The 13,285-nt window shown below is 40.6% G+C and overlaps 1 protein-coding gene across 1 annotated transcript; it reads right to left on the bottom strand.

Annotated features, from left to right (window-relative positions):
* Positions 1 to 8,986: 8,986 nt before the first annotated feature.
* Positions 8,987 to 12,326, bottom strand: LOC125488276 (probable G-protein coupled receptor 139; the record flags this gene model as incomplete). The annotated part of the gene is made up of 2 exons (XM_048621207.1): positions 8,987 to 9,891; positions 12,257 to 12,326. Coding segments are annotated over 2 exons (975 nt in total), but the record flags the coding sequence as incomplete, so codon positions are not given.
* Positions 12,327 to 13,285: the final 959 nt, after the last annotated feature.

The raw sequence follows: 13,285 nt of genomic DNA, 5'->3' as shown, positions 1-13,285 counted from the left end.
CGCTGAGCGAATGGCAAAGCAGTCAAGTATTTTCTGCTTTCATTTTCAGTGTTTTGGCTTTGAATTTTACGTAGGTGTTCTTCCACATGTCGCAGAATCTGCATCTTGCTCTGACCTCTCAGGAGCTATCAAACCTGAGAGTGGAAACAAGTCTTCTTCGATCCTGAGGCACTGCCTCAGAAGAATTGAGAGATTGAGCGATATTCTGCATGAAAGTAACAGCAAGAACAAAGAAGGCTGTGTCAGAACATTCTTTTCTCTCAAGAAGCAATTGTAGAAGTATAGACAAAAAGAGTAGGAGCAGGCCATTAGACCCTATTCTGCAGTTAATATGATAATGGCTGTACCCACTTTTTCCACATACCTTCTGATTCCTTCAACCCAAAGAACTCTTTCTAATTCCTGATTGAAAACGTTCAATGTTCCACAACTGCTTCCAATTGCAAAGAAGTCTCTTGGTTCATTGTTCTCCGGGTGAATATATTTGTCCTCATCCAGGCCTGCTCTCTATCCATAAATAGTGGCTCTCGGTTCTGTACTCATGTATAACTTTACCCTGTCTAGACCTGTTAGAATTCTACAAGTTTCAATGAAATACAACCCTCATCCACGCACATTTGAAATTCGATTGAATATAGTTCTTATTGATCGAGTGTGTCTTCATTTGTCAGCACTGCCATTCCAGGAATCAGTCTGTAAAACTTTCTTGCTCTCCCTCCATAACCAGAACTTCCCTCCTAAGACCAGAATTGCAAGCAGTTGTCTGAGACAGGCCTTGCAAGTGTCCTGTACAGCTGCATCATGACATCTCAACTCCTATACTGAATGCTCTAACCATTGATGCCTTGCCAAATGCTTCTTCACTACATTGACTACTTGAAACTTCACTATCAATTAACAATGCACCTGCACCCCTTAGTCTCCTTGTTCAGCAAAATTTTCGAGAGTCCTACAATTATGCTGTTTTACAGAGGAAATATTGTTAAACTCGAGAGGTTGCACAAGAAAAAGATGTTGCCAGGACGGGAGTGTTTGAGTTATAGGGAGAGGCTGAATAGACTGTGGCTTTATTCATTGGATCATGAGAGGCTGACGAGTGACATTACAGAAGTTTATAAAATCAAGAGGAGAATGCAGAGGGTATATAGCTAAGGTCTTTTTCCTCAGCTGGTGAAGCCCAAAACTCCTGGTCGTAGGATTAAAGCAAGAGGGGAAATATTTGAAAAGGGCCTGAAGAGTAACATTTTCATGCTGAGCATGACGCCTGCATGGAACGAGCTGCCAGAGATAGTGCTGCAGGCAAATACAACTACAACATTTGAAAGGCATCTGGATGGTTATTTGAATTGGAAGTGTTTCGCAGAATATGGGCCAAATGCTGGCAAATGTAAGTAAGTCACATTGGGATGTCTGGTTGGCGCAGATGCATTGGAACAAAGAATATGTTTCTGTGCTGTATACTCTATGACTCTCAGAAGGTAAACAACAGTAGCAAGTCGATCACTAATGTTGACTAATGATACAACTTGTCTTCCAGCCGACTTAGTGAAAGAAAAAATGTGAATTGTCGGCCAACACAGAGACTGTAAACCAATTCCATTATTTTGAGTTGGATTAAAGAAAGACTAAATAAATGGCAAATTTGTGGTAGGAATAGTGCGACAGATGCCTATTGATTTTATTTTGCAAAATGCCCTGGCTGATTCAGAAATGTTGGCCTCATTGAGGGTGAACCAGGAGAAATAAGAACACTGAGATGCTTACTGACTATGTTGTATATCTCAGGCCGATAGAATTAGACAGTATGGGTGGAGTCATTGGAAAAGGCAGATGCCTTGGAAATTCAGTTTTTTGACACAAAATTCAAACAAAAAATCATCATGTAAGATAAAGAAAAAGAACAAGAAGCTGACATGTTTTTTTTTTTATCTTTGCTAACAGAAATTCAGTGCTTGAATTGAAAGTGATACCAAGCAGCCTACTCAGATATTGAGTCAGAAAAATAATTCCTGAGTGTTATGATATCATGGACTAAGTTTTAATGAGGAAATGGGGACCACTTTAAGCACCTTGAGGATGAGGTCACAGACCATCGGATGGTAGACAATGTTAGAAGTTATTGTTAAGTACAATTTTGCAGAACAGATAGAAAAGATCAAGGTCATCAGGCAGAGTCAAGACAGTTTTTCAACCAAAATATTGAAGTTTTTTGGCAAGGAAGGTCTGCTATGAAGGTGAGCTGGTGGCTACACTGTGCTTCGATATCCAGGGCATACTTGATAAGCTGTTACATCAAAGTTTGTTGCAGAGAATGAAAGCTCATGTTATAGGGAATGACATATTGACACGGAAAGAAGATTGTCTGGTAAACAGGAAGCAGAGAGTAGGTATAAATAGGCAGCTTCCTGGGTGGCAATTCCTGACAAGCCGAGAGCCCTCAACCTTTGTACGATTTATATAAATCACGTGGTTAAATGGTTGCTAAATTCGCTTTTTCTACAAAAAATGGGTAGAAAGCGAAGTTGCCCTGAGGGCACAAGTTAGCTCTGAAAAGATATCGATAAGTTAAGCACTGGCAATGATATGGAAAACAAAATATAACATGAAAAACTGTGAAATTGTCAACTTTGGCAGGAAGCATGAAAAAAAAAAAACACACCTTTTTGAAATGATGAGATGATAGAGTTATGGGATGCAGAGGGATCAGGATGTCCGAACGTGTGAATTGCAAAATGGTAGTAGCCAGGTATGTCAAGGCATGAGATTTTTAAAAAGACAGTGTTATCATTTATTGTGAGGGGAATGGAGTGCAAAGTAGGATGGCTGTGTTTAAGAATCTTTAACCTTTTTAATGACTCTGAGATTAGTGGGAATGATTTCCAGTGCACTACTCCAGTGTGCATTTCCACCCTAGATGTTTTCAGGACATTAAACTCCAGTTTAATAGTTCAATTATACCTACATGTATACTGATGATGAAGAAACATTGTCAATTCTCTTTTTCTACTCTGTCTACATGTCTTCGTCAAGTCGACTATGACGAAAACATTAAGTACAACTGACGATGGCATTATGTATTCACTTATATGTTGGAACGTTGTTTATTTCTGTCAGATTCACTTTGGACTCATAAATAAGGTAAACTATACACACAAATTACATAAAAAAAACGCCATTTGGATAAAATTAGTTAAACACAAAATAAGCTCATTTAGAAGTTGGATAAACATTTGTTCAAGAGTAGAGAATGATGAAAAATCCGAAATGATACAATCATTTATGCAGACTCTTGTTACAATCAATTCAGAGGACAGATTTACAACATATGTAAGCTGACCAAAAAAGGAAAAAGTTCAACTGGTGTTACACATTGGACTCTTCAAGCAGAGATTTCAGGAGGCAATCATCATGTTACTGCATTCAAATTAGCTGAATTTAGACAAAAGCAAATTTCAGGAGAATGTGAAGTAATGACAGAAAATATCATAAATAGACATCAAGTCAGTCAACATCTATGGTGAGAGAGAGGGAAAGGCTGACTGAGAGAGGGAATGATTGAGGGACAGAGAAAGAGAAAGAAGGTGAGAGGGGGCAAAGAGAGGGAGACTGAGACAGAGAGAAGAAAGTGAGAGAGAAAGGGAGAGAGGAGGAAAGGAAGGAAAGAAGGAGTGAACGACCGAAGAGAGAAAGGAAGGAAGGAAAAAACGAAGAGAGAAAGGAAGGAAGGGGGAAGAAAGGAAGGGAGAAAGGAATGAAGGAAAAGAGAGAGGAATAAACGAAGGAAGAAGTGAACGAATGAAGAGAGAAAGGAAGGAGGGAAAGAGCGAAGAGAAAAGAAAGGAAGGAAGAAGGAAGGGGTTAAGGAAGGAAGGAACAAACGAAGAGAGCAAAGAAAGAAGGAAAGAAAGAATGGAAGGAGGGAAGAGGGAAGTAAGGGAAGAAGGAAAGAAGGGAGGAAGGAAGGAAAGATGGCAAAAAGCAAGGAAGAAAGGGGGAGACGAACGAAGGAACAAACGAATGAACAAATGAAGGAAGAAAGGAACGAGCCTGTTATTTGAAGCAACAAATTATATATTTCATTTATAAGGATGTATCTTGCATTTGTACACCACGCACAGGCATGTTTTACAGCATGATCGGAACGTTTACGAAATTATGATTATCCTCCACCAGTTACGAGCAAACAGTCCACGGCGATAGATTGAAGGCATTTGAAGTGAATTCATGCAGTTCTGGACACGTGTTGGATGAACGTTGAAACAAACTGCTTCATATCAAGATGTGGACTTGTTTTGTGATTAATGTTTATAAAGCAATACTAATATTTGGGCACATTGAGTTTTAGCTTTCATTCTGAGAAGTGGCATGGTGGCTCAGTGGTTGGGACTGTTGCCTCAGAGCGCCAGGGGCCTGGGTTCAATTCCAGCCTCAGGCGATTGTCTGTGTGGAGTTTACACATTCCCCCAGTGTCTGCATGGATTTCCTTCTGGCATCCCAGCTTCCGCCTACAGTGCAGATGAGGTGGATTGGCTCTGCTAAATTGCCCATATTGTCTAGGATAAGATGCTCTTCAGAGGGTTGGTGTACACTCAAATGTCCTGCTGCCACACTGTAGGGATGGCATGATATATTAATTGTCAGGAAAAAAAAAGTTCTTCATCATTCAGTGAAAACCACATTTTTGAGAAACCATGTGACTTCAGCAAAGTGATTTGACAAGGTACCTGGTGAGGTATTTGCTGAAGGGCTCCCTTTCAGATTTCTGCCCCAGAACAAGCTAATTGGTGTTTTCTGTTAACCTGGGGATATCAGAAAAGTAAATTGAGGACTTTTTAGTCATTCGATGAAAACTTTACCATTGTGACAACCCAGGAATAGCAGAGTTGGAGTATCATCTTACTTTCCCAGTGGATCATGAGAATGCATCAGTTGAATTCCATTCTGTCATCCATATCACAGTCAAGGCTTTCAGTAGGTCTGGAGTCCAAATGTTTGGTAGAATCTATACTGAACACTGACTTCACCAATGAATCCTTCGAAACACATTCTTCCTACAATCCGCCATGACAATCTAATGTATTTACAAACCCTGGGCTCGAATCGCCAACTCTTGTCAATCCATACCTCAATCGAGAACTTCAAGACTTTCATCATTTTCAAGATCAACATTGGGATTTTGAGAAACGATCAACATCTTGTGTGTGGAATGAACTTCCAGCAGATGTGGATACAGGTACATTTGCAATGTTTAAAAGGTATTTGAATAATTACATGAAAAACGAAATGTTTGGAGGAATATAGGTCGGTGGGACTAGTTTATATGGGATTATAGTCGGCGTGGATGGGTTGGACCAAGGGGTCTGTTTGCATGCTATTTTAATCTGTGACTCTATGATTCTATCACCTTTCTTGAAGGGCGTTTAACCATGAAATGGGATCAAAATAGGGAGTAATGTTAAATTGAGGGATCACATGATATTTGCAACATGGAAACTGAATTGATGGCACACATGCAATAAATAGATTTGATTGGATTACCATAATGCAGAATGGCTGCAGGGTGAGCAATATTTAAAACTGTGTGTGTTGCAACAAAGGGTTAAAGATGAAGAGCATGAATGGTAATAAACTACAACAGGCACCAATAATTGATTAGGGCTGCTTCTAGACCACAAAACAGCAGTGCCAGCTTGGAAAAGATATTAATTAAGATACGAGAGGTGCATGTAACAAAGGTAATGCAATAATATTGGGTGAGTATAATTCACGTATAACATGGGTAAAACTAATGAATGCCAGTACAATGAAGACAAACTCTTGGAATATTTATTTTATTCTTCTGTGAGTTGCTGGCTGGCCCAGATTTATTACCCATCCCTAACTTCCCATGTACTGACTGGCTTGCAAAGCCATTTGGAGTCACTGCTGGCAGTCTGGAGTGATCCGGAGGTCAGACCGGGTACATCAAGAATATCTGTGAATCAAACGGGCTGTACGACTGTAAGAAGTGGTGAAATAGGTGCAATTAGGATAGATTTTTATTGAATTTAAATGACTTCATCTGCCATATATACCCATTTTGCCACATTTACTGGCTGCACTACTTTTATCAGATTCTTGAGAGCTTTGGTGCTGTTTTAGTTCTTTCCAAAAAAAATGATTGAAATTGTCCCTTGGTAGTACATAGAGTGTGACTTGCAAAAGAGTTTTCACTCATACCATCAAACTAAGTACACAATGAAGTACGACTGTTGAAATTATTTAAAGTCAGCATATTGTCACTCTCTCATTATTAGAGAGACAAAACTGGTGGTGAGTTTCAGCTGAGGGTCACTGCACCTTAGGCAAGGGAACAGATTGAGGTTTAAACATCTTTCATGTTAACCTCAGCTGGTTGTGGGATCTTGAACTGACACTGTTGGCATCACACAACCACCATTCAAGTTGCAAAACCCCTGATGAATCATTTTCAGTTCTTCCTTCCACATGCTGACATGGGGCATGGTCATTGGTAACTCATATCCTGGATATTTTAATAGTTTCCAGCTTTGTGGAAATTGCAGCACCGTGGGAACCTTTCAAACACTTTGCATCTGATGAAGCACTTTGAAACATCGACATATTTAAACTGTCATGCTTTGTCTTTCACTTTGAAGCTGGATAAAATGATTTAATTTTTCGCCCTGAATTTTCCCCTAACCTCTCCCTCCCTTTCAGATACTTACTGAACATAAAATACAGTGACAGCCAATCCAGTCTGCTCGCCTCTGAGTCACAAGTCCTGTCCCTAGGCATCAATGTAATGAACAAGGGTAGAACCCCAGTACAATATAGAGGGATAGTCTGAGCCTTGACTGCCGGAATAAATGTTGTATCTTCTGAGGGTGAACTTTGTTTTTTTCGTGGGATGGTGGTCTAGATAGCTAGCCCTGAATTTATTGCCGTTTCCTAACTACCCTGAAGTAGGTTATGATTAGCTGCCTGCCCAAACTGTTGCATTCTCTGGACGTTAGGGAGGGAGTTCCGAGATTTTGATCCAGCAACACTGAAAGTACTACGATATATTTCCCAATCAGGATGGTGAGTGGCTTCAACGGGAAATTGTAGGTGGTCATTTTACCATGAATCTTCTGTACTTGTCCTTCTAGATGCAAGAGGTCATGCGTTTGGACGGTGTTGTCTGTGGATCTTTGATGAATTTCAGCAGAGTGTGATAGTACACGCTGATGCTATTGTGCGCCAGTGGATGAAGTGGATGCTTGTGGACGTGATGTCAATTAAGAGGGCTGTTTCGTCCTGGATACCTTTGACCTTCTTGAGTATTGTTGGAGCTGCACTCACTAAGGCAAGCGGGGATATTCAATCACACTCCTGACTCGTGCCTTGTAGATAGTGGACTGATTTTGGGAAAATAGGAGGTAAGTTACTTGCCACAGTTTTTCTAGTCTCTGACATGCTGTTGTAGCCACTGTGTGTTTGTAAGTATATTTTGAGTCCAGTTGAATTTCTGGTCAATGGTAACCCCTAGGATATTGAGACTGGGGATTCAGTGATGGTAATACAATTGAATGTCAAGGGATGGCAGTTCGATTTTCTCTTACTGGAGATGGTCATCGCCTGGCATTTATGTTACACAAATGTAATTACCACTTGTCAGCCCAAGACTGGATATTGTCCAGATCTTGTTGCATTTGAGCATGGACTACTTCTGTATCTGAAGAATCATGAATGGTACTGAATATTGTGCAAAGGTAAGTGTCACCACCTCTTATGACCTAATGATGGAAGGAAGATCATTGATGAAATAATTAACAATGGTTTGGCCAACAGCACTGTCCTGAGGAACACCTGGAGTAATTTACTCGAACTGAGATGCCTGACCTCCAACAACCACAACTGTTTTCCAATGTACCATGTAGGACTCCAAAAGTAGCTGCAAAATGACATCCCAACTCCTGTACTCCTTGTTCTGACCAATGAAGGCAAGCGTGCCAAATGCTTTCTTCACCATCTTGTTTACCTGTGAGGCCAGTTGCAAGAAATTATGTGACTGCATCCCTCAGTCTCAATGTTCAAAAATACTCCTTGGAAACCTACCATTAAATGTTTACTTCTTGCCCGGGAGTCAGCAAAACTACAATACCTTGCATCTATCCAGATTAAACTCTATCTGCCTCCTCATGTTCATCTGTAACAAGACCTGGATCACATTCATGTTCGGGCTGATAAAGCAGCATGTATTGACAGTCCATTTAAACCTTCAAAATTCACTCCCTTTATTTGCAGCAATGTGTACAACCTATGAGATGCACTACAACAACTTACCAAGGTTCTTGGGACAGCGTCTTCCGAGCCTGCAACCTCTACCATTTAAGAGGACAAGGGTTATAAGGGATACAAGTGAACAACAATACTGCAATTTTCCATTCACATCGCACACTATCCTGATTTGGAAATATATCTGCATGTACATCCTGTCCCTCTCCGCCTCCCCACTTGTTCAAATCATTTTGAGGAATTCAGCAACCCAGTGGACACTTCCAAACTGTTAAGACGTGTTGCATCGAGAATTTTGGGAAGAAAAGACACTGTAAAATGTCAGTTGCTTTATTTAAAATTACATTTTTGTTTAATTTTATTCATTCAGGGATGCGGGCGTCACTGCCTAGGTTGGCAATTATTCCTAGAGGGCAGGTAAGAGTCAATGACATGGCTGTGGATTTGATGTCACATGTAGGACAAACCAGGTGAAGATGGCAGAATTCCTTCCCTAAAAGACATTCGTTCCTAGATGGCAATTAAATTTCTGTCTTGGAAATTACTGTTGGGTACAATGTCACCATTAGGTGAGGTTTTTATTGAATGTAAATTTCACCATTTGCCTTAACGTAAAATGGACCTGTACCCCCAGGATATTATCTTTGGGTTCTGGATTACCGGCCAGATGAGGTTATCATTACACCATCAGCTCCCCTTTAAACGTAAATTATTTCCGTAGCTTACAGAGAAGGGAATAAGGAGATCTCACTATATTCTTCATCTCCTCTCTGAATCTCCTCTGGGTCAGTGCGTAAATACAAGTGTTTGTGCAGGAGCTGGTGCACAATAGCAGTAACGTCGCTCTGATAGCCAAATATAGCGAGCTTGAACCTTGGAAAAACACAACCTGCGTGAAGCCAATAAAGATGTGGATCACAGTGATGGGCGCCGACAGCACCATGAAGCAGCTGGAGATGGTAAAGAGCAGAACGATAGAGGTCTTCCTGCTTTTCAGCTCGGGATCTCTCCCCATCTCTCTAACACCACCAGTTTTGCTCTTCAAGGCCTGGCGAGCTCTGCTGGCCACTAGAATGTGCTGGGCAGTGAGAGAATTCAATAACAGCAGCAGGGGAGTAGGAAGAAATGTGTTTGAGATGTTGGTGAGCCACCGGTGAGCTGCCCAGACCGGTGAAGTTTGATAACCACTGACGGTGCGGCAGCCCCACTGGACATTGTTCAGAACGTAAATGGGCACGTACCGGATAGACAGGGGAATGTTGGCCAAAATGTTAAGTGCACACAAGGTGGATATGACCACGTGAGCCATTCTTTCAGTGCAATACCTTGCTTTCAATCTGTGGCAGCAAATTGCTACAAAGCGGTCAAAGGTGAAGGCTATGGTAAACCAGATGGAGAGTTGCAGGCTCAGCCCTTGCAGGAAGGCATTGAGTCGGCAGGCATGTGTGTATCTCAGCAGCGAGCCGGGGAAATAATACCTGATGATCTGGCTCACAATGACATTGAAGACAAGGACCATCAGATCTCCTGTCACCATGGCTGTCATGTAGCAAGTGATTCCTTTGGAAAGGCTGCACTTCCCTTGAGAAAGAACCAACACTGTCATCAGGTTCGCTGAAAAGAAAATTCAGATCGTGAGATGTATCAAAACGCCCAACAGAGTTGCCTCCAGATGAGGTCTTGGATTTCAGAAGATGTGAGTCATAATACTATGGAGTGCTGCTGATAATTCTAGACTTCTACATCAATCAATTGGCAGCACATTTTCTCTGTCATGGAAGCAATTGGAAGGGGATTTTAGGAGTCGTACATACAATTGATTTTCACATTGTACGAATTGGTTTCCCAATTTTGAGAAAACAAATATTATTGTTTTGGAAGCAGCTCAGAGAAAAATCACATGCCTCATTCCTGGGATTAAGGCCTTATTTGGTGAAGAAAGGTTGTGCCCGTTCGAGCCCAGAACAATGTCAGGTGATCTCTATGAAACATTTCAGATCTTGTGGGGACTAAATAAGGGAGAACACCAGGAGGTAGTTTTTTTTTCTTGATGAGAGAGATGAAAACAAGAGAACACAGTTTAGGAATAAGCAGTTTCCCTTTTCAAACATAGATAAGAAGATCTCTGTTCTCTCAGACAGTGGTTAGTATGTGGAATCCTCTTCCCCTGAAGGTTGTGGGGTCTGAGTCTATAATACTGAATTAGATATCGGATACACAGGAGAATTGATGGCTATGTAAAGAAGGCAGGAGACTGGATCACATTCAGATCAGCTATGATCCTACTGAAAGGAGGAAGGGGATCAAAGCTCCAAAAAGGCCCATTCCTGCTCTTAATTCATATGTTCCTACATTCGTCTTCTGTGGCTAACTTCAGTCAAAAAGGAAACTTGCCTTTTTGAGTTGTCTTAAATGTCTGTCACCACCATCACGAATCTATCTCAGCCTTGAATAAACTTGAGGACTCTGTTCCAATCATTCACCGCCCTCTGATAAAAGGGTGGTGAATGATTCATCTCAAAACTGAATTGGCACACCTTTATTCTGAGACTTTGCTGCCTGGGATATTACAAAACAGAACAGGAAAGAAATATGTCACAACAGCTTTCAACAACTTACCAGGAATTTCAAGGATTACAACTATGGGAAGGAGAATTGTTATTAGAAGTATTGTGGTCCCAATTTCAGATGAAAGCAGCAACAGCCAAAGCACACTCCCCTTACAGGAAATATCCTCTCACCACTTAAGCTCCTTAATCTCTTTAAGAATACACAGCTCTCAATGAGATCATCTCTCATTCTTCTACGCTCCAGGGAGTAGAGATCAACCTGTTTTCTTTTTGTTCATAAGACAGTCTCTCCCTGCTTGTGATCATTCTAATGATCTTTTTCTGAATTGCGTCCTATGACATTTTTCTTTCCTTCTATAACTTGGCCAAAGCTGCTCACATTACTCTATACCTGGTCTCACCAGCACCTGTACATTTGCAGTAACACTTCCCTAGTCCTATATTCCACTCGCCACCCCCCACCCCCCACCTTGAAATAAGGGGCCAGCATTACATAAGCCTTCCTAATTATTGGCTGTAACAGTGTCCTACCCTTCCGAGTTTCGCCTACAAGACCCAAAGTTTCTTTGTATTCCAGCTTTCTGCAGTTTTCTTCCATTTAAATACAACTCTCTTCTTTTGTTCTACTTTCTAAAATGAACAACTTGACATTTCCCCACATTTTACCTAATTTGCCAATGTTTTGCCTATTAATTAATCTAACAATATCTCTCGGTAAACTGTATCTCTCTCACAATCTGCATTTCCAACAATGTTTGGTGTCATCTGCAAACTTCTGCTTGATGAAATTAGGATTTTCCAAATGTTCTGCTATCTTACCATTATTAATTGACTTCAACACTTTTTCAACTATAGATAGGGTTATCCACTTTTCGTCTCCTTCCCTTGTTAAATAACAGTGCCACATTGGCAGTTTTCCAAATCTATGGAATTTCTCCACAATCTAAGCAATTTAGTAAATTACAGCCAATGCATATATTATCTCTGTACTTACCTCTTTTAGGATTCTAGGATGCAAGTCATCAGAGCCAGGGACGTTATTTGCCTTTAATCTCATCAGCTTGTCTAATTCTTCTTTACTGATGGTGTTCAGACTTAATTCCTCCATCATATTCTTTAGTATTAATGGGATGTTCAAAGTATCCTCCACCGTCAAGACTGATCCAAAATATCTGTTTAACTCCTCTGTTATTTTCTTGTTTTCTTTATTTACGTCAAACACAATTGTTTCCAACCCAGCCAGCTGCGACAGGACTATTTGTGCTCAAACTGAAATCAATGGTAATTAACAGAAAGGAAACCTCTGCAGAAATCAGGAGATCAATTCGGGGATATAGGTTCAAATTGCAGAGATTCAATTCAAAACAAAATAGGTAAGAAAAATGTCACAGCGGCTTCTAATCACTTACCAGGAATACCAAAGATTGCAAGAATGGGAAAAAGAATTTCTATTAGAAGAGTCTCTGGTCCCATTTTCAGCTGAAAGCAGAAACAGTCAAAATGAGGCAATGTTTTTAAACACATTCAATTTATACACAAGCCAATCCTCCAGTGAGAGAACGAACAGATCTCATTAAACACACCATTTGTACCAAACGAGTTAACATCACAGGCTCCACAGCTCTGACTTCCAAGATGGCCACATGAGACCTGATTGCCTCAGCTCAACTTTTAACCAGGCATGGAGAGTAGGTTAGTCCATGAGGTAGATACAAAACATGAAGTTTCACACTTGTAAAGCAACCTCTGCGCCATCATGGCTCTGAAGCAAGTGGGGCTTGAACTTAGGCCCTCTAGCCCAGAAAAATTGATCCCACAACTGTGCTACACGAACTCTTCTCTTCTTCCTTTTTAGTTACTGCATCCAGTGAAAAAATTAAAAATCATTCTTCAGAGACATTTTCATTTTCTATCAGAAAGATCTTTTAAACTTGATTTCTATGGTATACACTGACAGTAGTGATATTATATGTACACTATTCTTCCTCAATTATTGATAAAATTGGTCAGAAGAATGAAGGTTTGCATCTTTACTTCAAAAGGAGTGGATTTTCTTTATTCCCCAAATCAAGAGCACCTGAAATGACAGAAAAGCATCAGATGTTTGATGGCACAGGCCAGCAGTGATCCCATAACCTCGAGTGGAGTGACCTTGAGGATGCAGGGAAGAAGGGGAGTAAGAGCACATAAGGAGAAATAAGGTTACTGTGAAAGATTCATATATTTTACAGGAATTGTATCATAATTACCGGTCTACAGTGTATTGTTATGTTACTGAAAGGTAAGATAAAGGTAACTCTGGTAGAGCCACACTATTAATATTCTCTTGAACGGTGCTGAGGGGCTTCCACAGCAGTCCATTGTTTTGGAGAAGACTGTGGCTGTGGAACTTGGTTTGTTTGGGAGCTGCTGTAAGATGGGAATTGGTGTCTAAATTC

The sequence above is a fragment of the Rhincodon typus genome, unplaced genomic scaffold, assembly GCF_021869965.1.
Source record: "Rhincodon typus isolate 14 unplaced genomic scaffold, sRhiTyp1.1 hic_rhity00000115, whole genome shotgun sequence".
NCBI classification, from domain to species: Eukaryota; Metazoa; Chordata; class Chondrichthyes; order Orectolobiformes; family Rhincodontidae; genus Rhincodon; species Rhincodon typus.
This window is presented reverse-complemented; position numbering and strand designations above follow the sequence as displayed.